This window comes from Lissotriton helveticus, chromosome 11 (assembly GCF_964261635.1).
Source record: "Lissotriton helveticus chromosome 11, aLisHel1.1, whole genome shotgun sequence".
NCBI lineage: Eukaryota > Metazoa > Chordata > Amphibia > Caudata > Salamandridae > Lissotriton > Lissotriton helveticus.
In genome coordinates, this window is record NC_136072.1 from 28833975 (window position 1) to 28860245 (window position 26271).

General features: G+C 44.0%; 1 protein-coding gene across 1 annotated transcript; it reads right to left on the bottom strand.

Annotated features, from left to right (window-relative positions):
* Window positions 1-174: 174 nt before the first annotated feature.
* On the bottom strand, window positions 175-24446 carry LOC144792113 (receptor-transporting protein 3-like). Its single transcript, XM_078666980.1, has 3 exons — window positions 24189-24446; window positions 19187-19701; window positions 175-302 (listed from the first exon to the last, which is right to left on the bottom strand). Exons 1-3 carry the CDS (start codon window positions 24332-24334, stop codon window positions 175-177), a joined length of 789 nt encoding a protein of 262 aa, XP_078523106.1. The 5' UTR covers window positions 24335-24446.
* Between the last annotated feature and the right edge of the window lie 1825 nt (window positions 24447-26271).

The window sequence follows — 26271 nt, forward strand, 5'->3', positions numbered from 1 at the left end:
TGTGTTGTCTGTGCCACTGCCCAGGAAGAGGAAGGTCTCAACCTCTTCCAGTGCATTGCCCACAAGAATGACTACAGTTGTGATGGCCTTGTTCACCTTCAGGATCTTGGTTTTTCCCCCGTGAATGGTGTGGCTGAGTTTTGCTAATATGGCTGCCATGTTGTCGGTCATCTCTCACAACTGCAGATGCTTGTGGAAGACTAGGGCCAGGTCATCTTCAAAGTCCAAGACATTGAGCTGCTTCCAATGTGTCCAGTGGGTCCCATTTCTTGTCCCTGCTGCTGATGTCTTCATGATCCTGTCTATGGCCAGTGGGAAGAGAAAAGGTGGGAGCAAACAACCCTGGCGGACTCCACCAAACAAATTAATATTTGAATTGGGCTGACCAAATGCACAATAATGTATATTTTTAATTTGTAAACATGAGCATTGTCGGACATCTGATGGTGTCTGTAGTCACACTAATACCTCTGTGAGCTTATCCAAAGTATGAGTGCCACTTTACCAATGCAATGGGTGAAGCAAGCTGATACTAAGGCCCTCTCTGTATAGTTTTGTGTTGATGATGTGAGCTCTAGCAGACAGCTAAAGATGTTTCTCAAAAGACCGAAAAGAATTCTGTCAGACAAGAGCCTTGAGCCACCCATCCCGTTCTCAGCCCCCATCAATGCTGGCTCACCATATTCCAGTGTGGTCCTGATACTGCTACCCATATCGTGGCCATGTTACCTTGATTGCATAATATCCATAAAGGATGAACTCAAAAGTGCATTAGGGCCCAGAATTTCAGTGGGATTAATAAAAAATGAAATATGGATCAATAATGTTTTTTGGACTCATGTGGAATGAAATTCTTTTTTTTTACATAGATAACAGTTCTCAAGCCTTCATTTAAATATAAAGAAATGACTGATAAGCATTTGAGCGCCAATAGCTGGGAGGTGGGCGACCCAGACCTGGATGAGGTCCTGATGCTGTAAATGTGTCCAGTTAGCCAAGAATTCTCAATAATGGTGCAAAACGAGTTAGCACTGAAGACTTAAGAGCACAAGACTGAGTGATAGCGCAAATGTGAACAAGCCTTCTAGACTGAGTGATAGCACAAATGTGGACATGCATTGAAGACTGAGTGATAGCACAACACAAATGTGGACATGTATTGAAGACCGAGTGATAGTACAAATGTGGACATGCATTGATGACTGTGTGATAGCACAAATGTGGACATGCAGTGAAGACTGAGTGATAGTACAAATGTGGACATGCATTGAAGACTGAGTGATAGCACAAATGTGGACATGCATTGAAGACTGAGTGATAGCACAAATGTGGACATGCATTGAAGACTGAGTGATAGCACAAATGTGGACATGCATTGATGACTGAGTGATAGTACAAATGTGGACATGCATTGAAGACTGAATGACAGTAAACATGTGGACATGCATTGAAGACTGAGTGATAGCACAAATGTGGACATGCATTGAAGACTGAGTGATAGTACAAATGTGGACATGCATTGAAGACTGAGTGATAGCACAAATGTGGACATGCATTGATGACTGAGTGATAGTACAAATGTGGACATGCATTGAAGACTGAGTGATAGCACAAATGTGGACATGCATTGAAGACTGAGTGATAGCACAAATGTGGACATGCATTGAAGACTGAGTGATAGCACAAATGTGGACATGCATTGATGACTGAGTGATAGTACAAATGTGGACATGCATTGAAGACTGAATGACAGTAAACATGTGGACATGCATTGAAGACTGAGTGATAGCACAAATGTGGACATGCAGTGAAGACTGAATGAAATTATTTTGTTTACATAGCTAACAGTTCTCAAGCCTTCATTTAAATATAAAGAAATGACTGATTAGCATTTAAGTGCCAATAGCTGGGAGGTGGGCGACCCAGACCAGGATGAGGTCCTGATGCTGCAAATGTGGCCAGTTAGCCAAGAATTCTCAATGATGGTGCAAAACGAGTTAGCACTGAAGACTTAAGAGCACAAGACTGAGTGATAGCGCAAATGTGAACAAGCCTTCTAGACTGAGTGATAGCACAAATGTGGACATGCATTGAAGACTGAGTGATAGCACAACACAAATGTGGACATGCATTGAAGACTGAGTGATAGCACAAATGTGGACATGCATTGATGACTGAGTGATAGCACAAATGTGGACATGCAGTGAAGACTGAGTGATAGTACAAATGTGGACATGCATTGAAGACTGAGTGATAGCACAAATGTGGACATGCATTGAAGACTGAGTGATAGCACAAATGTGGACATGCATTGAAGACTGAGTGATAGCACAAATGTGGACATGCATTGATGACTGAGTGATAGCACAAATGTGGACATGCATTCAAGACTAGGTGACAGTACAACTGTGAACATGCATTCAAGACTTAGTGATAGTTCAAATGTGAACATGCATTGAAGACTGAGTTATAGTGCAGATCTGATCTTGATGACTGAGTGATAGTACAAATGTGGACATGCATTGAAGACTGAATGACAGTAAACATGTGGACATGCATTGAAGACTGAGTGATAGCACAAATGTGGACATGCATTGATGACTGAGTGATAGTACAAATGTGGACATGCATTGAAGACTCAATAACAGTACACATGTGGACATGCATTGAAGACTGAGTGATAGCACAAATGTGGACATGCATTGATGACTGAGTGATAGTACAAATGTGGACATGCATTGAAGACTGAATGACAGTACACATGTGGACATGCATTGAAGACTGAGTGATAGCACAAATGTGGACATGCATTGATGACTGAGTGATAGGACAAATGTGGACATGCATTGAAGACTGAATGACAGTACAAATGTGGACATGCATTGAAGACTGAGTGATAGCACAAATGTGGACATGCATTGATGACTGAGTGATAGTACAAATGTGGACATGCATTGAAGACTGAATGACAGTACACATGTGGACATGCATTGAAGACTGAGTGATAGCACAAATGTGGACATGCATTGATGACTGAGTGATAGTACAAATGTGGACATGCATTGAAGACTGAATGACAGTACAAATGTGGACATGCATTGATGACTTAGTGATAGTACAAATGTGGACATGCATTGAAGACTGAATGACAGTACAAATGTGGACATGCATTGATGACTTAGTGATAGTACAAATGTGGACATGCATTGAAGACTGAGTGATAGCACAAATGTGGACATGCATTGATGACTGAGTGATAGTACAAATGTGGACATGCATTGAAGACTGAGTGATAGCACAAATGTGGACATGTATTGATGACTTAGTGATAGTACAAATGTGGACATGCATTGAAGACTGAGTGATAGCACAAATGTGGACATGCATTGATGACTGAGTGATAGTACAAATGTGGACATGCATTGAAGACTGAGTGATAGCACAAATGTGGACATGCATTCAAGACTAGGTGACAGTACAACTGTGAACATGCATTCAAGACTGAGTGATAGTTCAAATGTGAACATGCATTGAAGACTGAGTTATAGTGGAGATCTGAACATCTTTCAAGGCTGACTGATAGTACAAATCTAAACATTCCTTCACAACTGAGTGAGAGTGCTAGTCTGACCATGCACTAACGAATAAGGTGTGATGGGCAAATTTTAATATCTCTACGAATAACAAAATAATGGGGTTAATCTAAACCTTTGGTTGGTATTAGTGGGTTATGGTGCCCATCTGGACACACACTGAGGATTACTAAGTGATGGACAAATCCGAGCATGCACAATGGTAGTAATTCTTGATATATGATGGGGGCGCTTTTCACTAGGGTGCCCACCATGCATAACGGGTGTAAATCTCGACATATTCTATGCACACTTAGCATAGCTATCCATAACCTCCTATGTAATGATTGCTAAGCCATAGCATTGGAAATTACTAGAATCTTCTTAGCACTACTGCTTTCCACAGCCTCAGCATGTAGGTTTGATGTTAAATGCCTACATCCTTCTTTCCTTTCACTCATCCATTCATCCAGCCATGCATTCATTGTACAACCATTGAACAAACACGTGTCCATTTAACCACCCGTTTCTTTACTCTTGCAAAATAATTTCCCATGCACTCACTCTTTCATCAATTATGCATTCACTCATCCATCCACACATTCAGGCATTCTCACATTCATCTACTCGCCCCTATACACAACCACACACATACAAACTCACCAATCAATGACGACGCAGTTAACCTTATAAAATAGCCAGTATTTGTCAATGTTTGATGAATCTTGCACTGGTGAAAACAACATTCTGACCCAGAATGCACTAATAGCTAGTAAAGTTTTTACTGAAGGTGTATTGGGAACAATCCTTGTGCAGGATTGTAGACTTTGATCCTAGTATTCATGATTAACCAGTGAGTTGGCTGCTGCACGCAGGATGGCTCAGCGAGTTAGCACTCACCTGTAACATCTACTCGCAGGGGTCTCCAGACTTTTCTGTACTGAGAGCTACTTATGTTCAATGAAACACATTGAGAGCTACTAATAATATTAGTGTTGTATAATTTCAATTTTGGTAAATATATATTAATTCAACCAAGTGAAAGCATTCTAATTTAATAAGCTGGGCTGTACACAGGTGAGCTATTCAGAGGTAGCTGGAAAGCTACAGTAGCTCACGGGCTACTGGTTGGAGACCCCTGACTCTACTGTGATCTGCAGTTTATAAGTGGGAACCGTGGCAAGGTCAACCCAGCCTTTCATCCTTCTACATTTGGGAAGTTGTAGGGTATTATACTGGTTAATAGTAACCTGGAACTCACCGGTTGTACAAACTAAGCATCATTCTGAACTTACGTCACCGGAAACGTTGGTAAATGTTGGTTCCTGGGTTTTGCATAACTCAGATTTTGTGAAGTTGTTTGCACAATTTTCACCAGGTTTCATCGTGTAGCTAAAACCTCTTATACACTGACAGAACATTCCACCATCACACGTGGTATCTTTATACATCTTTGAAACTTTATGAAAGTAATAGTGAAAACAAATATACTTTTTATTATTCTTAAGTATCAATGAGGCTTGACAGGTTTGTACGCATTTCCAAAATCAGAAATACAGTTCCTACATGAGAAATATGAAATGTATTTGGAAAAAACGTGGTTTAACAGATTTATACAGATTTTCAAACTGAAATATAAAGGACTGAATGAGAAATGTGAAAGGATGTGTTAGTTACATGAAAATCAGTACTGGCTATAGCTAAACAACAGTGTACATTCAGTTTCACAGCATTACACTAAATGTATCATACTTTGGTGGGCCTGCTTGCTGCGTTTGCGTGTCTTGACTGTGTGTGTACGCATGTGTGTTTGTATGTTGGCTTCTGTATTCATATGTACTTGACTGTATGTGCACATTTGTATAGATGTGTGTGTATACGTGCGTGTAAATATGATGTGCCATGTGAATATTTGTAGATGTGTGTGTAGTAAATTGGATGTTTGTGGCTGTGAAACCAGGGGAGTGTTTTGTGTATGGGTGCTTGTGTGTGTGCTTGAGCATGTGTGTGTGTGTGTGTGTGTCCGTGAGTGCGTGGGTGTGCATATATTTTGCAGTCTGTGTACATGTGGCTGCATGCACATGTGTATGTTTGTGTGTTCTTGTGTGTGTCTGTGTACCCATGAGTGTGCTTCTATGTTGGCTTCCATGTTCTTATGCATTTGTTTGCATGAGCACATTTTGTATGTGGGGGAATGTGCATACGTTTTGCAGTATGAGTGTGTGTGGCTGCCTGCATATGAAAAGGGGGGCTCTTGGCCCCCCCGCCCGCATGGCGGCGCGGCGACCGCCCCCCTCTCCAGGCCTCTCGGTGGTGGGGCGTGCCCTCCCGGGTGCGCCTCACCATCGATTGGCTGGCACCTTCCCTGACCCGGATGTCACCATAGGACTTCCGGGGCAGGGGGGCGGGCCGCAGGAGGGGCCGGGTGGGTGGGCGTAGCCGCCACCCCCTCGGACACCTCGGGAATAAAGAGGCGGGGAGCGCCCAGGAGACCCTCTTGTTCCCTGGACGCTCCCCCACAGCCTGTCGTGCCCCGCGCTCGGGGGCTTCTTGTTTTAATAATTTTCTGTCCCCTTTTTTTTTTCTTTCAGGTTCGGACCCGCGGGAGCCTCCAGGATTGCTGTTGAGAGTGTTTTTTCCCGCTTTTAATCCGGACTGCAGCGGTGCTACTGAAGGGGTCTGCTGTCGGATCTTCGAGCATCGCGAAGGAATTTCGTGCGGCGGGGGGAGCTGGTCACAGGTCATAGGAGGCGGTGTGCGGAGCTGTGCGAGGTATTTGTCGGGGGGCGGGCTGCACGTCGGCAGAGCAGGTCGACGAGGGACTTGCCTTCGTGTCGGCTGATCGGGGTGTAAAGGAGCCGATCCCCAGAGACACGGTAGCATCGGGCCATCTCTTTGTTCTCCGCTGCCTGGCCCGCTTTAATTAACTGCTTGTTGTGCTCACGATAGTATCGGGCCATTTCTTTGTTCTCCGCCGCCCTGCCCGCTTTAATTGACTGCTTGTTGTGCACACGATTACATTGGGGAATTTTGTTGTACTCCCCACCCTGCTCGGTGTAATTAACTGCTTGTGGTGTGTTTCCGGCGCCTCCAGCCTGCACTAGCTATCGGGCACATAGTTTAAGGTTGAGCGAAGCAGGGTCGACCAGGGTAGGACCTGGATGGGAGACCCTTAGTGGATATTGTGCTAATTTTGGGATCCAAATACAGGACAAGGGGTTGTTTTTATTAAGGTTGCGACTGTACTTAGTTAGGTGATCTTAACAGCCAAGGGCAGCCTTGGGGGGTGGTTAACAGGGGGGTTCAAGCCTCCAATAAGTTTGCCACTTTGTTTGCATAATTCTATTTCATCAAGTGTTCCTAGTTCATATTGCCAGGTATTGATACAATTTTTTATTCCAGGCAATTTACGACAATAGTTGCGACATTTCACGTCGTGAGCTCAAGGAGGTGAACATAAGACGTGGTTGCAGATCCGATACCGGCGGGGAGTGCGCAGGATTTGATCGGTAAGAGGAGAGCGGGGGCTAGCATTTCATAGCTTCTGGTTGCCGCCGGGTGAGTCTACGTAGAGTTTACTCACCCCTGACAAACCGGATAAGCCGGGGCGTTGCGGTTGCCGTTGAATGGTGCTTACAGCCCCCTGTACATCCTCCAGCTGGTGAAGGTACAAAGCGCGCGGTCAGCTAACATTAGGAGTGTAGGGCAGTGGCGTGCGAACGATGCCGGGGCCAAGGGGTGGTAAAAAGGGGGCTGGCATGGAGGCAATGATGCAGGCAATGATGCGTGAAATGGCTCAAATTAACAAGAAGTTGGGGAAGGTTGATGAATTAGAGGCCCGCATAAATGAGAGGTTTTCTGATCCCCCAGGCCCATCAGGCAGGCCAGTGCGGGAGAGAACGGCACCCTTGCAGAGGGGGTTTTTCGTTACCCCACCTAAGAAATCCAAGGCCAAAAAGCCAAGGTACAGTGCCCCGGCCCCTGTACCCCTAGCACCGGTCCCTGATGTGCCGGTACCGGCAATACCAGTTCCTCTTGCGCCTCCACCGGCAATTCCGGCGCCCGTAGCACTGGTCCCCCCTGCAGCACTGGCCCCCCCTGCAGCACCTACCCCCCCGGCGCCCGTGGGGCCGATACCTGTCCTGACTGGGCCACCTACACCCGCCCCTTTGCCTGATACGCCAGGGCAGTCAGACATTCCCCCTGGGGTACCAGATGTGCCAGCTGGTAACCCGGACCCGGTCCCGGTTGAGTTGGTATCTCAGATAGCGGCCTTATTGCCTTGGCTGCGAAAAGGGGGTGTGTGTCTTGCCTCATCTGATCATGCGGCAGAAGCGGTGAAATTGGTAGAGAAGATTAAGGCTGCTACGGCGGCTGACAGTATTGCTGTGCCCGTATCTTCTTCACTTACAGGTTCCAGTCCCGCCCAGCCGAATGGAGATAGTGTGCTACCGGCCCAGGCGCCCGTAAATGGTAAGGAGGTGGCGCTGCCCCTCTTGGGGGACGGCGTAGTGCCATCCAGGAGTGAGAACTTGGGACAACATGTGTCCCAGGCAGTGAAAGAGTTGATTTGGGCGGGAAAGTATGTATACATTTTTTCTTTGTTATTAGACAATAGGGAGATGGAACAAGCTAAGTTACTAAAGGAATGGATGCATCCAAGTGAATGGAGGGCACAGTGCTCCAGGTTCAAGGTAGAGGAGACTTTGAAGAATTGGATCAGGGCTTTTTCCGTCCTTTTGGCTATCACGGCCGAACGCCCCCCCAATGTGCAGGCAGCAATGTCTTGCTACATGAGTAGGATTGTGGGGTGGAGCGACCAATATACGGGGGATGCCTGGAAGGAGTATGATGTTAATTTCAGGAAGGCCAAAGAATTTAATACATCATTAACGTGGGACGTGGTGGATTCTATGTCCTGGCACAAGCAGTTATCAGGGGACACAGCCCCTACACAGGCTACCAGTGCAGTCAGGGTGTTCTCCGCCAGACCCCAACAACCCTTTCGGTCAAATCAAGGGAGTGAGGTCCCGGGGAAGAATAGGGGGGGGGATCAGAGAGGAAAGGGGTATGTTGGGACTTTAATAAGCGCTCCTGCACAAGGGCCCAGGGCACCTGTAGATTTAGACATGCATGTGCAATCTGTGGTCACCCGTCCCACCCCGAGACAACGTGCAGGAACAAGCAAGGTAACCACGGTCACAGGGGAAGGGGGAAGCCAGAGTAATTCAGACAAGCCGGCCCCCCCTACGCCAATAGACGTTTTTGCAATGATCCCTTGGTTGAATAGATACCCTCATCGCACGGCGGCCACTGTACTTCAGGAAGGTTTTTCACAAGGTTTTAGGATCCCGGCGATGGGTTACACAGGTAGCCCACACTGCAAGAATCAACTGTCAGTAACACAGAACCCAGAGGTGGTGGCCGCTAAGATTTCCAAAGAATTGTCGCTAGGCAGGATAGCTGGCCCCTTCCAGGAGGTGCCTGTCCCCAATTTTGTGTGTTCACCTCTTGGGGTAGTACCCAAAAAAGAGAAAGGACAATTTAGACTGATCCACAACCTATCGGCCCCGAGGGGGGCATCCTTGAACGATGCGATTGATGAAGGGATTTGTAGTGTGAAGTATGCCTCATTTGACCAGGCGGTTGATTTATTGCGTGCTCTGGGAACAGGAGCATTAATGGCAAAGTCTGACATTGAATCTGCTTTCCGTCTTCTCCCAGTACATCCGATGGATCACCACCTCTTAGGTTTCACTTTTGAGGGCAAGTTTTACATGGACAAATGTATGCCCATGGGCTGTTCCATATCATGTGCATACTTTGAGACATTTAGCTCATTCTTAGAATGGGCTATGAGACAGGCAACGGGCCACCAACAGGTCATGCATTACTTGGACGATTTCCTTTTCTTAGGTGCGGCGGACTCTCAGGAGTGTGCTTGGGCATTGCAGGAATTTTGCGTGCTCATGCGGGCTTTTGGGGTCCCGCTGGCACCGGGGAAGACGGTTGGCCCAGTCACTTGCCTGGAATTCCTTGGTATCGAAATTGACTCAGTACAGGGATGCTTCAGGTTGCCCAAGGACAAGGTGTCTAGGTTCAGGGCAGCCCTGCGTCAATGCCTATGTAAGAGCAAGGTTTCCTTGCAGCAGCTGCAGGAAGTGGTGGGGCAATTGAATTTTGCATTACGGGTCATCCCGATGGCGCGCCCATTCTCACGCTCTATTGCCCAGGCTATGAAAGGACTACGGGAGAAACACCACCGCACTAGGCTGTCAGCTGAGGTTCGCCAGGACATGCATATATGGATGGCATTTCTGGAGGACTTTAATGGCAGGGTAGTGTGGTCAGGTCCTCCCGCTACATCAGCAGAATTAGGTTTATGGACAGACGCTGCTGGTAGTGTGGGCTTTGGCACCATTCTAGGGACCAAGTGGGTCGCCCAATGGTGGCCGGAGGAATGGAAAAGATGGGGCTTGACTGCCAACATCGGCTTCCTGGAACTTTTTCCAGTATGGGTGGCATTGAAGGTCTGGCCTGAACATCTATGTAACCAATCAGTGGTGTTCTGGTCGGATAACATGACAGTGGTCGAATGCATAAACCAACAGGGGGCACGCTGTCCGTTCATCTTGCGCCTGATTAAAGAGATTGTGCTTCAGTGCTTAAAATGGAATGTACTCGTCAGGGCCAAACATGTCTCAGGCGTCCTCAACAATGCAGCTGCCTCCCTTTCTCGCTTTAAAATGCAGGTTTTCAGGGAACATCTTCCTGCAGCAGACCCCTCGCCAGCACACTTCCCGGCAGTACTCTGGCAGATTGGTGCCCCAGATTACAGGACCTCGTGGTTGCTAGCCTAGCCCCCAGGACCAAGACAGCTTACAAAGGGGCGTTTTTGTCTAACCGCGCTTTCTTAGGGCAGGATTGGGAGGTTAGGTGGGCACAGGAGGACAGCTTTGCGGACTATCTGGAATGGATGCACAGGGAAGGGAGATCAGTGGCAGCCGCAAGCAGACATAGGGCGGCGGTCTCCTTCTTTGCGCAGGCTAAGGGCATGCGAGACCCCACCAATAATTTTATGGTGCGCAAGGCCATGAGGGGATGGCGCCGGTTGCAGGGCCACTCTGCGGATACGAGAAAGCCCATAGGATTGGCGCGGCTGGCAGCCCTATTACTGGCATTGCACGGGGTGTGTAGTTCAGAATGGGAGATACATCTGTTCAAAGCCGCATTTTCCCTTGCTTTCTATGGGGCTCTAAGAATTGGCGAACTGGTGGCAGGGTCAAAAGGGGATAAGTTGGGCGGCCTACGACTGACTAGTGTTAGGATCAAGGAGGATACCATGTGGGTGACAATTCAGAGGTCAAAAACGGATCAGGAATCTCGGGGTCACACCATAGTGCTCCACCGGGCCGGGACCAACCCCTGTTGCCCGGTTTCTCATGTGGAGGTTTTCCACAGGCAACGGGAGGGCACGGCGGGGGGTGCACTGTTGTGTCATGCCGACGGGACACCATTGACTAGATACCAGTTTAGGCGGGTCCTGGAACTGACGGTTAGACAGGCAGGGTTGGACCCCAAGGAATTTGGCACGCACTCCTTTAGGATAGGGGCGGCAACTGAAGCAGCCTTAGGGGGTCTCTCGGCTGAGAGTGTGAAGAAGATTGGGAGATGGTCATCTGATTGTTATAAACGATATGTACGGATTGACATGTTATGACAAGATGATTCTCACGCTGGGTATGTTTTCTGGTTCTTGCAGTTTCTCAAACCTGTGACGCAGGGGAGGAACTCACCGCCAGAAGTGGAGGAGCTACAACGTCAAAGCACAAGCAACAGGCTGGACGCGGGACAATGAAGATCTGGATCGTGGGCCACTCTTATGTAAGACGGGTGCAAAATGTTTTTCTTTCAGGAGACCGTAAGAGAAGGGCGGCATTGAAGGGGTTAGACATCTCATTCTTCGGGAGAGGCGGTTTGTGCCTTGGTCAGTTTAGGAACTTCTTTCAGGGACTTTTAGCTCAGCAGCCCGACCCCCCGTCAGTGGTGATACTTCACCTAGGGGAGAATGACCTGGCCAAACTGGGGAGGCGCATCCTCATTGATGAGATCATTTCCACTGCGGGGTGGGTGTCTAGGACTTGCCCGGGTTGCACAGTAGTATGGTCTCAACTTATCCCTCGGTGGCAGTGGCGAGGGGGGGACTCGGTCAGGGCGTTGAATCACTCGGTAAAGAGGATCAACACACAGTTGGACAAATTATTCCGAGCCCCCCGGTTGCAGACGATTCCACATGGGTGTATCTGGGGCGCACAATTCTACCTGGGTGATGGGGTACATTTGACTGAAGCAGGGAACGTACTGTGGTCTAACAATGTCTGGGCCTGGTTGGAGGGTTTTGCTAGGTGAGCACTTTCTAGGGTGGGTCAAGACAGGGGGAGGCCAGATCGTCGGTTAACAATGCTGGCCTGTGGCGGTAAGGTCATGACCGGTGAGCAGCTAATTTTAAGGTCTGAGGGGGCGGGCATCATCCCATGGAGGTTCCCGCCCAGGGGGAGGGGCCATTGGCCCCTCCTAGAACTTCAGGGGCAAGGTAACTGGTGCTTCAAAGGGCCGCGGGTTGGAGTAGTCACGCTTTCCTTAGGCTGGTAGACACCCCGCGCGTGCATACTTATGACGTCACCGGATGACGCAGAGTAAGGGCCCTCCTTTAGTGGGTAAATGGAGTTCACGGCGTGGACCGAGGTAATTAACGGGCCCGGCTGCGCATGCGCACATCTCTAGGTAAGGCGCAGTTTGTAGGACCAGACACCGGTTAGCGACCTTGCCATATGGCCAGAAATGTAATATACAAAATCTAGATGAGGATGTTAGATTCGGTTAGGAACAAGCTGTATTAGAGTCTCTGTTAAGGTTAGGCTCTCACATTTGTTGACAACATTGTATCTAATGTCTTGATGATTTTGTATAAAACGTTTATCATGCTATTAAATTTTATGATCTTTTTATCTTAATAAATACGGCCGGGGGGAGGTCTTGCGACCCCCCCCCCGCCTTCCAAAAGTTAACCAAGTTTCATGAGCCTGAATCCTGTGTTGGGTGTGGTGAGTGGGGAGGGGGGGGACGACAGCCAGTCGCCGACCATGTACGTGTCTCTTTTTGTGTGTGGCTGCATACACGTGTGTGTGTGATTGTGTCTTCGATAGTGTATGTATGTATGTATGTAGAGAATTTATAAAGTGCAGGAATCACCCCCAAGTGTGTGTGTTTCTGTGTCAGATTCCATGTTCTTATGCACTTGTTTGTGTGACCACATTTGTATGGGTATCTATGGGTGTCTGTGTGCACAGACATGCATGCATACATGGGTGTGCATGCTTGTGATTGTAGGTGTGTGTGTGTGTGTTTGCGTGCATTTGAGTACTCATCTGTGTTTGAGAGTCTAGGTTTGCATGTATCTATGACTACCTGCATGAGTGTGAGTGTGTGTGTGTGTGTGTGTTTGTGTGTGTGTGTGTAGCTGCCTGCCAATGTGTGGGTGGGCACGCATGCAAAGGCTGAGGTGGAACTGTATCATTAGTGTTACCTCATAGCACCTCTAACCATTCTCTCTTCTCCTCACTCATTACATATTAAGGACAGCCGCGGCCGGTAGTGGGAGTACCGGCCGGGTGGTGACGTGGGGAGGGGGAGGGGCAGGGTGGTGGGTAGTAATAAATAAAACGAATTTCGTTGCGCGCACTGCATCACCAAATGCGATGCAGTGCATGCAACGAAATTCGTTTTATTTATTTATATGTTTACTTACCTGTTAAACTCCGTAATCCATACATTACTACCCCCCACCCTGCCCCTCACCCTCCCCACATCACCGCCCGGCCGGTACTCCCACTACCGGCCGCGGCTGATTAAGGATGCAGCACTATCGAATCAGTGGTGTGCACACTTTGCAAAGATGCTGGAGAAGTCATTTGTTGGGAGCCTCGGGAGGTGGTGTAGTGACGAACAAAGCAGTGAAAAGTTTCACAATAAGCAGAAGAGGTGGTAAAAAACTACAGGTGGATAGTTCCTGTGAGATGTTTAAACCATTTGTGCAGAATCGGCCAAAAAACATAGGTACAGGAAGTAGGGGGTGGTGTGTGTGCTGCAGCCCCCCCCCCAAAATAACTATGCTGGACTTCAGAAGGTAATTAAGCAATAAAGATGCCTTTACATTTTGTTTTTAATCTTGTCACAATTGCTGTGCATTCAGAGGCAGAGGCCAAATGTCAGGCAATGTCTTTTGCCAGATTTCTGCTTTTTAAGTCTTGCTGGGTCTCACTTGCAAGAGACATTGCATACAAGAGCCTATAGCCCACTCATTGCTTAGCATTCGTTAGCTTAATTGTGACTCTTATTTGTTGCCTTCTGATTGGCCAGCATGTGCTGGCTTCACTTCCTTTTAGTTGGGTTGGAGCATGGACCAAGTACTGATCTCTTCAGCTTGCTGTCCTTCTGCTGATTGCCCTGTAAATGAGGCACTACTTTAATTTTTTTATTCTCCCCTGTCATCCTTGTTGAACCTCTTGCCATCTGTAGCTGTTTTTTACTCTGCCACACGCACGTCAAAGAAGCCCTTTTCTCTTTTAAAATGGATGTTTATAGTAACAACAGATGTTATCTGTTTACAAATGTATTTTCACTATGACATGGACATGCGTGCAATTGCTATCTTTATCTGATGTTACTCATTGACTAATGTCAATTTTTTTCTTTCTTTTTCATGCATGGGGAGATTAACTGATTTTCTCAGAATGAAAAAGAATGTTGTGCCAAGACCTAACAAGCATTGACAAAGCAAATAGGTGTCGCCTCTTGGAATATTAATCTGCCACTGCCTTTTGTACAGCATGTGCATTGCCATGTTTGGTAATGATTTGCAGTCAGGCTGTGTAGCATTGCAGCTACTGTGCAGCATGGCTAAATATAATATAATAAAGAACTATGATGGATCCAGCACTAATGCCCTTAAAAAAAGAAGTGCATTAACCTTGACTGCGTCATAGTACTTTTTAAAAATTAGTTTTAGCCACACTACAAAGCATCCGCACTGCTTTAGAGCATGGGTACAAAACTTTGCCAAAGCCATTAGCTCTCACGGGCGAGATCTATTGGTTTTACCAATGCTCGTTCTTTAAACATGGAGACTATTTACTTTCTTGTCTGAGTGCAAAGTCAGAGGATTTTGTAAAGTGAACTATGTCACAATCTTCAAGTGCTAAAGGGAGAGTAGAAAGGAAGGCTGTAGGATGTCATGTTTTTTTAACCCACAATAACATTTGAATCCCTGTAAATGAGATGTGCAAGTTATTCAAAACATATCAGAAGTTAGGAAAGCACAAAGGAGGCACAAATTATTTGTAGTTCTTAAGCATGATGGAAACAAAGATTCCTGCATGCTCAAAATAAATCCAAGCACTTTACTAGGTGGTGCACACATGACACATATTTGTGAAACCTGATTTCCCCACAAAATTGTTTATGTGTTAAATAACTGAATCAGTAAAACTGCTTGTCTGGCGGCCATTTTAGTGGAAAAGGTGCAGCCTGTAAATAGCAGTGCACTACCACACCATGCATTAGTGATATATTTGGGACAGCGTGCTCCAAAATGCATCACCGGCTACATACCATGGTTGTATGTCAATACAATGCGGGCTTTTACCCCGCATTGCCATTACAACGCGGGGATTACAACGAAAGTCGTTACAACGACTTTCGCTGGAGGGCGCTGGATAGTGGAATAGTTTAATTTTCTATTCCAACTCCAGTCCCCGTGGATAGTAGAGAAGGTGTTGGATAGAAAATTAAACTATTCCCTATCCAACAGCGCCCCCCAGTGAAAGTCGTTGTAACGACTTTCGTTGTAATCCCCGCGTTGTAATGGCAATGCGGGGTAATCCCCGCGTTGTCATGGCTGTTCTCCCATACCACACCCTCCCCGCTCTGCTGGTGACTGTGAGGATTTAAACCCATGTAACTCAGGATGAGTGGGCCACCGACCCCTCATCAGCCTCCAGTGGGACAGCATGCCAAACAGATGTTTTTAATATTGCAACTATAGTATGAAGATTTTCTCACATTTGCAAATAGGTGCAGAAATGTGCAGCTCTAATCACTTACGATTTCAAGCGCGTGGCTTGTTAGTCGGGGAGGTAATATCGCACCCAACAATTACCCAAACCACTGGGTGTGGCATCTACCCCTTGCCTAACCACTACCTGTTCTCTATTTTCCACTTCCGGCTGAGAGGTAACATGGTGACAGCTACCACTTTCTCTTTTCCGAGCTTCCAATCTCAGATAAATTGCGCCTGACTATTTGGTCGAAAACAAATAGGGCCCGATTCACAGAACTAACTTAAGACAAAATCCTAAACTTACTACTTTTGGTATTCACAGAAGTTAGGATTTTGTCTTAAGTTTGTCTTAAGACAGACTTAAGTTAGGATTTTGTCCTAAGTCTGTCTTAAATCTGTCCTAAGACAAACTTAAGACAAAATCCTAACTTCTGTGAATACCAAAAGTAGTACGTTTAGGATTTTGTCTTAAGTTAGTTCTGAGAATCGGGCCCATAGTTTGCAGCATTCTCTAAATAGTAAAATAATTAGAGATATTGGTGCATTTTTCAATCTTGCGATATTAATCCATTTAGGTCTTCAAAATTCACTTTACAGCAGTTAATGTTTCAACAGTTTTAAAAGTACACTAGTCAAAATTAAAATTGTTTTGAGAGATGTTTTAGCAATGCAGGTGCTTCAATATTTTCCTGTTAAACTTCTTCTCTGCATTGGGATTTCAAAATACTTTTTGGTCACATATTTGTTTTAAATGGAGTTGGTGTTAGAGGCAGTTCTAAAGCATCTTCGAGGCAAATCCCACACGTTTAATAAACAGTGAGCATATTATTAAGAACGGCAATAACATTATCGCCGCTTTGGCTGCAGGAAACTGCCGCTAAAGCGGCGATAAGGGGTTTGATAATATGACCTTGTGAATTCCCATACAAGCCCAGGTAAACACCAGAACCTGGGTTTCTAAGGGAATTCGCAAGTGCATATTATCAAGCCCCTTATAGTCGCTTTAGCTGCAGTTTTCTGCCGCTAAAGCGGTGATAACGTTAGCGCCGTTCTTGATAATATGGCCCAATATATGGAAAGCAGTACAAATGTAAAGCATATATGTATCTGTGCATTGATCATAACAAAATTATAATAAAATACCATTATAAAGGTGCATTTAAAGACCTTCCTTAAATATGTTTTTCAGAACACGTCACTCTTCGTTCATTTCCGGTCTAATTTAATCAAGTCAATTTGTTATTTATAGGACAGCTTTTTAGAGGCAAATCTAAATCAGATAAGAAATTGTGGGGTTATCACAAACATTTTCATTTATAGATAAACATCCAATTAGGCAATTAAAACATTCCACATGTATATGGATCACCATATAAAATGCTTCTAGAGTTTTTTAAAGTCCTAGTTTTTCAACGGAGCACCAGTTTCACTGCCTTAAATGTAGAGGACTGAGAGATATTCCTGTCCAAACTTTCTACAAATATAATTTAAGTATATCCTAGATCAAGTATTAAATGTCCAGATCTTGAAGGCCACTGGAAGCGTTTGCTTAGTGGAGCAAAAACCCCTCGCCCACCCAAGGGTGGCAAGCTTCGTCATCGAGCCACGCTCCTCGTTGGACCGACACCGTAATTCCCAAAGTGCCCCGGAAAAGGTCTCTTTGCCGGAGGTCTTTTTATCACCAATATGGTTGTCTAAAGGGCAATTCAAATGCCTCCAGTGTTAAAAAGCATGAAAAGTATTTTCTAGGAAGATTGGTGGAGGGAGACTAAAATCAACTCTAGAACCCTGATAGTCATTTTTATTTAATAGTGGGTTCTGTCTTAAGATTCAAAACAATTAAGAGCGTATAGGGCAAATATTGTTCCTTTATTCTCAATAAATGATACTTGGATGATAGTCTATCTGTTGGTTTGTTGTCAATCAATAGGTCTACATGTTTCATGCCTATATCGTCCAAAAGGATGTGGCATTTCTTCAGGACCTAATAACAATAACCTAATCTTCTCTTGTGGTTGAGTTCCTATACTAATGAGGAAAAAAGTAAACCCCCCACCTCTGGTGAAAGGATCACATTTGTCCACATAAGTTACATCCCATAAGCTCAGGTTGCAGTTGACTCAAATTATATTACCCTAAATCCCTCATTAGAGGGTGGTCACATTGGGTACTTGGACGTCGGATTATTCTCTGATCATTTCCCATGAAAAATTTCCCAGCTGTTACACCTACCTGACTTCTACAACCCCAGAGGTCGGGGGAAATGACTGTAGAATAGTCCAACATCCACGTACCCTATGTGGCCTTCTGTGTTTTCCCTTGAATCTTACCAGACTGGTAAGGACAAGGCTTGATGCCAAACCACTATGTAAGGATACATAATCTCGCCTTCAAATGCCTACACAACAACAGACCCAAATACTTCAACGACAGAATCAACTTCCACGTACCCAAAAGAAGCCTCCGATCTTCCAACCTCGCATTGGCCGAAACCCCATGCATCCACAGAGCCAGATCAGGCGGAAGATCCTTCTCTCACATTGCAGCCAAGACCTGGAACGAGCTACCGGCAGATATCAGACGCGCTCCCTCCCTGACACATTCAGGAAGACCCTCAAGACTTGGCTCTTCAGCTAAACAGATCTGCGGACACCCCTTCAACGCCTTGAGACCCTCATGGGTGAGTAGCGCTCTTACAATTCCCTGATTGAATCAGTCCTGAAGAAAGCCTAAGACCCACAGAGGCTATATTTCTAAGGCTGAAACAAGTTGACTTATAAAAGGGTGCATGGACAATAATATCTTTTAACACCCACGTCTGACTATCACTATACCAATACCACTTGATAATAAAGGGAAACTGAGATGTCCCTCAGGTATTTTTATCCTAAAAAACCCAGTCAGGTAAAATATAAAGTGATCCCTGAAATTTGGTTGAGCCCGTTCTGGTTTATAGGGGCCAGGATGAGATCCGATGATGAAGCATGCCACTAATAAAGTGGATGAGGGTCTTTAAAAAACCTAGGCTAGTTCTTTAACCCCTGGCTGCGGGGTGTTTTCCCCCCGCTATGCGGTGGACCGCGTGCGGCGCCGCTGTGCTGTTGACGAGCTCAGCTCGTCATGAGGCACAGCGGAGCTGCCCTCGTGATGAGCTGAGCTCGTCACACCACACCCATTTTTCTAACGTTCAGCACAGCGGGGTAATTATCCCCGCGTGCGAACGTTACAGCAGCTGTGACGAGCTCAGCTCGTCATGAGGGCAGCTCAACCGTCCCTTACGACGAGCTGAGCTCGTCAACAGCACACAAGGGGTTAATGGGTTTTATCTCCCCATCATAGGTGTTATCAAAGGAAGACCTTAGCAAATCTGGCCCTTTTTTTCTAGTTTACTTGGCAGAAAATGCTAATATGAATAACAGTAGAATAGCAAATGCAACACAACCACATAAAAAAGTTACAAACAGGCTGTTTTTTAACAGGTCAGGGACAGAGTTACAAGCAAGCTGGTTTTCGAATAGGTTGCTTTTAGAGTTACAATCAGGCTGGTTTGCAAAAGCCACAGGGTTTGTGGCGTAAAGGGGCAGAGTCGGCTCTCTGGGGTACTGGCGCTGATATGCATCAGAAGCGTGATCGGTAGAGGATGGCTTCTTAGAAGCCTTGTTGCCACTCGGAGTCCAGTCACAGATCCCTTGCTGGCAGGCAGTGCAGTGCTCCGGCTGGTGTGGCCCACGGTGGCTTCCATACACGACGATGGGCTGGAGCTCGTCGTCTTCCACGTCCTTGCCGTAGCACGACTCCAGGATGGAGATCAGCAGGTTGTTTAAGATGATGTTGATGTTCTCCACAGTAAACTCTGGTTCTTCATAAACTCCTGCTCGGCAGCTGTTACACTTCTGCTTCAAGATGTGCATTTTCACAGTTCCTCGTCTTCTCTCCTTTTCCAGTTTCATTTGGAAGAGGATCCACACACGTACTGAGGTCCAGGAGTTAGCGCAGTGGGAGCAGTTGAACCTGCGGGCGAAAAATGTTGAAGAATTTACCTGGTCCTGGAACAGCGCAAAGAGTAATGACAAAATATATAGTGCTACGTCTGCACGCGCTCCCAATCCCCAAATATTTTGTACAACTTACTCATCCTTTTGATACTAATTTAAATTTTTGCCCTAAATGAGAAATATATTTATTAGTATTATAATTGCATAGTAATGTCTTTTATATTCCAGAATAGCTTTTAAAATAGTTTTCGATTCACCCTCGGAAATTCTTTAGGATCCAACCATGATATAGGTGAGTAGTGGTTGTGTTAGATCAGGAGTCTTCAACCTTTTCTGTAGTGAGAGCTACTTCTGATCAGTGAAAATGATAGTGAGCTACTGAAGGCTAAGGCACTTGTGCATTGTTACCAGAGTCCCCATGTCCAGTTTCATTGAATTGAAGCCTACTGTCCATATAGCCAAGGACTCTGATGAAAATACTTTGTCTACTGGCACGATGACAGGGCTGCCATGTGTGTGAGTGAGAGTGTGGTGTTTGGGGATGTATGAACATGTGTGTGTATGAATGGGATACATGTGCATGGGTGAATGAGAGAGTCTATTGTGTGTACTTGTGACACAGGACATACCCTTCACCATGTGTGGCACTGTTAAATGTATGATGTATAAAAGCACAAAAGGAGAGATGAATATGCAAATCTTATTACATTTGTATAGAAAGCCCTCACTCACCACCCTGGTTGGTGACATGCTTCATCATCGGGCCCACCGGAAGAAGCCAAATGCCTCCCCGACTAAAACACCAGGTTACTGTGGAGCTGGTTATTTGTGAAGATTATGTAAATGTGAAAAGGTTAAAAATGTCACGATTGTGTCTCACATAAAAACTTTTTTCTGTGGCCAATCTGACATATTAAAAGTGATGTGTTAGGAAACTACCAAGTTAATTTTTTGGCTATTTCCACTTAAAGAGGGGTCAACATGTTTCTGCCCTTAATGTGTGATTTACTGGGCATTCGTCACGACCATGGGGTGTGTACCTCGGCGGTATGGGCACGCTAAGGCCCACCCTGACCAGAGGACATGAAAGTTAAAAATCGGTGTAGAAAAAAGTGCAAAAAGAACAAACCAACAAGTTGTGGGGAAATTACCTCAAAATCAGAGGAGCCTGTATAGTTTGCAAAGTAAAAGATCCACGCACCATAGGTCTCGGGAGGGGGGTGGAGGTGAAAATGGCACACCGCCCGCAACGCCTGCCACCCGCTCGATACCTGCATGTAGCCTCTAACCATCGCCGGTTAGAGGCTACATGCAGGTATCATTTTTTGTCTGGTTAATGATATTGTTGTAACTAATATTGTTTTATTTCATGTCATTTATTTAAATATAGTTGTAAAAAATAATGTTTTTCGATGAATCTAATATGTATTAGATAAAATATTAATTGTAGGTGTTAATATTAGTAGTATAATTGTAATCAATGCTTTAAAGTACAGTTTGAAATTTAAAATGTTTAATTTTTTTTCAAAATAGTAATTTATAATGAGGTAGTGGGTTCTAGGGGTTTGTATGAAAATAGAGTGGGAAGTTAATTAAAGTTTGCTTACTTAATTTTTTGCTTATTCATTTTATATTATAATGTAAATATTTTATTAATTAATACTTAAGTACATTGTTTTATTGTTTAATAATTAATTTATGTATTTAAGTTTAATTTGTCATTTTTTATGCCTACTTAAGTTTTCATTTTGTGCTAATTATGTTGTTTTGTAGTAGCAGGTTGTAGGGATTGTTGGGGAATATGATGGGAAGTTAATTAATTTATATAGAAGATTTCAATGGTAATTCATTTATAATTAGAAATTATGTACTTTATGAATAATCATGTAAAATGTTTACATTTTTCATTGTTGTTTTATTTGCATTTTATTTTTAAATATGTAAGTATATTTAAATTAGTATATTTAAATATTAATTATTTATATTATAGAAGTGGGTTTCTGTTTTTGGTATAGGAATAGGGTGGGAGATTTTTGAGGTTGTAATATTTTTAAATTAATTGGTAATAATATTCACTTAACTGCATCATTATTATTTATGTATTGTATTAATGGTGGACAATTTATATACATTTTTTTAAATAATGTATAACTATTTTGTTAAGTGTAATCTGTTTATGTAAGTTTTTTACAACACATTTTAAACTAATATTTTGGTGTTTACTGTTTTTGTAGGTAGAGAACCGAAGTTTTTTAAATCATTTTAATTTTTTGTCTAAATTCATTATGTATTTTTATTTATTTAATATTATAAAAAATATTTTTCTGATATTAGATATTTACATGTTTTGAATATAATGATTAGGGTAAGAATGCTATTTTTAGTCCCTCAAAACTCCAGCAGTTTGTCTACTGTCCCCTATACTTGAGAGAGAATAGTAAATCTACCTCCTCCAGAGTCCAACCACTGTCCCTACTGTTGGTGAGACTAGAGTGGGAACCGTAAATCTAACCCCTCCGGCATTCAAAAGTTTCTCTCTTCTCTTAAACTGCAATTTGAATAGTGAATGTATTCCCTCTGAACTTCAACACTTATCCTAATGATTATTAGAATGGAGTGGGATTTGTAAATTAAGCCCTTGCAAGGTACATATTCTGTTTTATGTTTGTTAAACAGTATTTATAATAATTTTTGGGGGGATTGGTATTTGATATTGCAAGATTTTTTATTTTTTGTAATAATTTGCTGTTTTTTTCCATATTATTATTTTCACAAAAAATGCTGATTGCATTAAAAATGTATGTCTTTACATTTAATATAATAAAGTCATTATTTATTTTCTGGAATTATATAACTTTATGTTTCTATAATTGTTTTTGCTGTTAATAGTATTGTACTTTTTAAAATTCTAAATATGCTGTTCTATATATATGTATACGCACATGTATATATATTTACTATATAAATATATGTTTACATATACCAACAAATGCTACTTTGGACCATCGAACACTTTTCAGACCGGGGGCATCCACAACGTGCAAGTGGCTGCATGTAATGAATTTCTCATCAACAACGCCCCAAGTAAGGAACATTTCAAAGCACTCACGGTATCAAATCCTTGTTAATTAGACCGATGCGTTTTGGCAGACATTTCGTCTTTTTCAATTCGGAAACCACAAAGCATCTCAAATTGTAGATTTTTTATATGATAGTTTGTCTTACAACTGTTCAACCTGCAGTCAGAGATTTGAATAATGCTGTGTTCACAGACGCCATCAATGTCTGAAGTTATTAAAATGGGTTCCACTGGGTTTGCTGCCGGCACGTATTCCTAGCGATATTTTTATATAAGGCCTGCTAAAACCAGGAATAAACAACACAAGCTGGCCTTCATCTCCTTTGAAAAATTTACTTAAAATAGCACATACAAGAAATAATCACTTGGAAAGCATCTTAAAATTATATGACGTAATCCTAAACATTTTTAAGGAAAAGCGACAGAATTGGCACGTTAAAATATGAGTGCAGGTGACTCTAGTATTCTCCTAATTAATGTCTTCAACTTTATTAATCATTAACCATCATATCTAGATTGCCAAGTCGGATCATATTAAACTCTTATACATCTCTTTAACAGAGTTAAACTTTAACTTTTCTTTAAAAAAAAAAGTTTTTATATATTTATTATATTTTATTTAATTGTTTTCTTCATATAATTAATTTGAATCAAGCAAATCAGTGCTTTTTGCAAATCTGCAAGTTACTATTTAATACATTTCTTTTATGAGCACCTGTGTGCTTTGAAACATCGAGAAACAAAGAAGTTGAAGCTAAAGGATTTTATTTAAATATGCATTAAAATACCAACTCCTGACTTTTCCGGCAGCGAGGCACCATCTTTATGCAATACGGTGCATTCCTGTATTTCTTTCCTGCACTGGATCCGTTTCGGCAGCCTAGCACCAACGTAGGCACCCTTGCACCATGGCCTTCATTGCATGCAGGATTGATTTGAAGCCGGAAGGGACACCATCCTACACAAACACAATCCCAAGAGGCATCATTTCCCTCTTTCTATGTGTGCTGCAGAATGCAACGCTCATGAAACGAGGAAAAATTAGGCGAAACAAAGATATTTCTCCTCGTTACACCTCACCTTGGGAGACTTACAGATTTTACACTTCTCGAGGTTTACACCACTTTGTAAATCTAGGGCAATCAAGTTCTATGGGTGTTGCATGGGAAAATCGACCGCAGCGCCCAAGGAACGCCTTCCGGGCACAGAGTAAGGCAACGCAGGGTGGTTTTGTGTAGCTTCATAAATTGAAAGGAAAGCCCTTACATGGTGCAAAAGTGACCCAGGGCTCTCATAAATAAATCCCCTATTCTCTTGGACATTTGAAAGGTCTGCAGCAATTTGAAAGCATGAGCAATACTCTAGTTATATTTCACAGCTCAGCATTTCATCTGAGCTGAAATTCCTTTGAGCCTGTGTCTCACCTGCCGAAGGCCTGCTGTTCGTACTGACCCCAGTCGCGTTCCACGGAATCGCGGTTCTCCCACCGGAGGGACCAGCTGTCCTCCAGCTTTTCTCGAAACATCAAGGCCTTGAAGTAGTAGTCCCAGATTTCCTCATCTTTGCCCATGTTCACCTCGTTGGGAGCTTGGAAGGGACACTTCTGCCAGAGAAGCGCTGTGTGTGTCGGTGGAAATGTTGGGTGAGGAGCAGGCGAGATATCAGGTGTGGCCAAGGGTGGAAAAACACCAGCCAGTGAGGACTGAGAAACGAAACTGATAAAGTAATTCACTGAGCAAACAAAACTCTTTCAACACACAGCTAGTTGTAAAATTCACCCCGTCGTTCCCTCTTTTTCATGATAAAGGAAGAGATACATGCTTTCATCCGCCACAGAACAGATCTGCAAGGAAGTAGTTGCATTCACGGAAGGGCCGTCTCACCTTTCCATTCTTCCAAGGCCAAAAGGTGGCATTTTGCAACATCAACCAATATGTGCCAAGATTCTGGGATTAGAGGGTTGCCAAGGGCATTGGAATTCTGCAACAATGCGGTTATAATGTTTTCCACATAATTAAGGATTTACTTGATGAACGGCCCATCTGCTACATAATTGTCAGATTTTCTAAAACATTTTTTATAGCTTAAACGGATCAAAGTTATTACAGAAAACACCCAACAATGTGCTTCTCTTTGCCAAGGTTAACCGCCCTCCTAATTTATTTTGTATTTTATTTATTGAGCTTCATAAAGCGCAAACATGACCCTTTCGGGTATTAGAGCGATGTACTACTTTGAGGAAAACAGAAAAGCATATACAGGTGACCTTTTCGGGAATCAGCAAAAGAAACAATTGATTGACAGAATGCTGACAATGCAAACCGTCAACCCCAAGGAACTGGGTTAAATCCATCATTCTTTTGCTCACCACACCACCCCAGTTTGGACCCAGCCATATGCAAATCACTCTTTACCCTGTTCCTTGTGGGAACAGTCCAGCCCAAACTGCAAAGTCAGGTCTTCCCTGGACCGGAAACAAGCATCCTGGGACTGGTTCCAGGTCATCACCCTTCATCAGCCAGGCTAGCTTGAATCTAGTGGTGTAGTGAGCAAGGGACCCACGTCTGGGCATACTCTTCCCATTTAGGGTGACATATGCAAAAGAAATAAATGCAAAAGAAACAATTGATGGACGGAATGCTGGACAATGCAAACATTCACCCCCACTCACAAGGATCTGGGTTAAATCCATCATTCCTTTGCTCAGCACACCACCCCAGTTTGGACCCAGCCATATGCAAATCAGTCTTGACCCTGTTACTTGTGGGAACAGTCCAGCCCGAACTGCCAAGCCAGGTCCACAGAGCACTATACATAAGGAAAATTAAACATATATGAGCATACAAATGTGGGGGGCAAACAAAAGTGAGTAAAAGTTTGGGCGAGGGTTGATGTAGTACTCTTGATTCAGAATGCTCATTAAAAAGTAAGTAGTGTAATTAATAGGTTGTTGATTGAGCTCCTGGAATTAAACTGGTACCCGGGTAGTTATATTTTGCCCAGGGAGTGCTATTAATGTGCATTAAAAAGACAAACTCGTGAAACAATACTGTCACAGAATATGTTCATTGTCGTTTTTACTGTGCAAAGGCTAATAGCACCATTGGCGAGTATGAAGTCAGGGCCGACTTTAGCATTGTTGGTGCCCAATGTTTGTAGGTGCCCCCAATGACCACCTTTGCCACTGATTCCCTCACTACCACGCTTTATCAGTGCCATTCAAGACTCCATAACCACTCTCTCTCGGATGCATTTAATGAATTTCATAGCGCCACTCATACTAGTGTAGGGTTTTAGGGCACTTTACATCACATACATTACACAGAGATAATCAATCATACGTGTGTAAATCAGCGTATAGGAAATGCTACATAAGACAGAAAACTACAACATATAGCAGTCACACGTCACCCATACTGGCAGGCAGTATAGTTTAAGAGTTTGTGTGGTCTGGGAAAGCAAAAACTCAGAATGTAACACCATGGTTGGGGTTCTCTTTAAAAATAA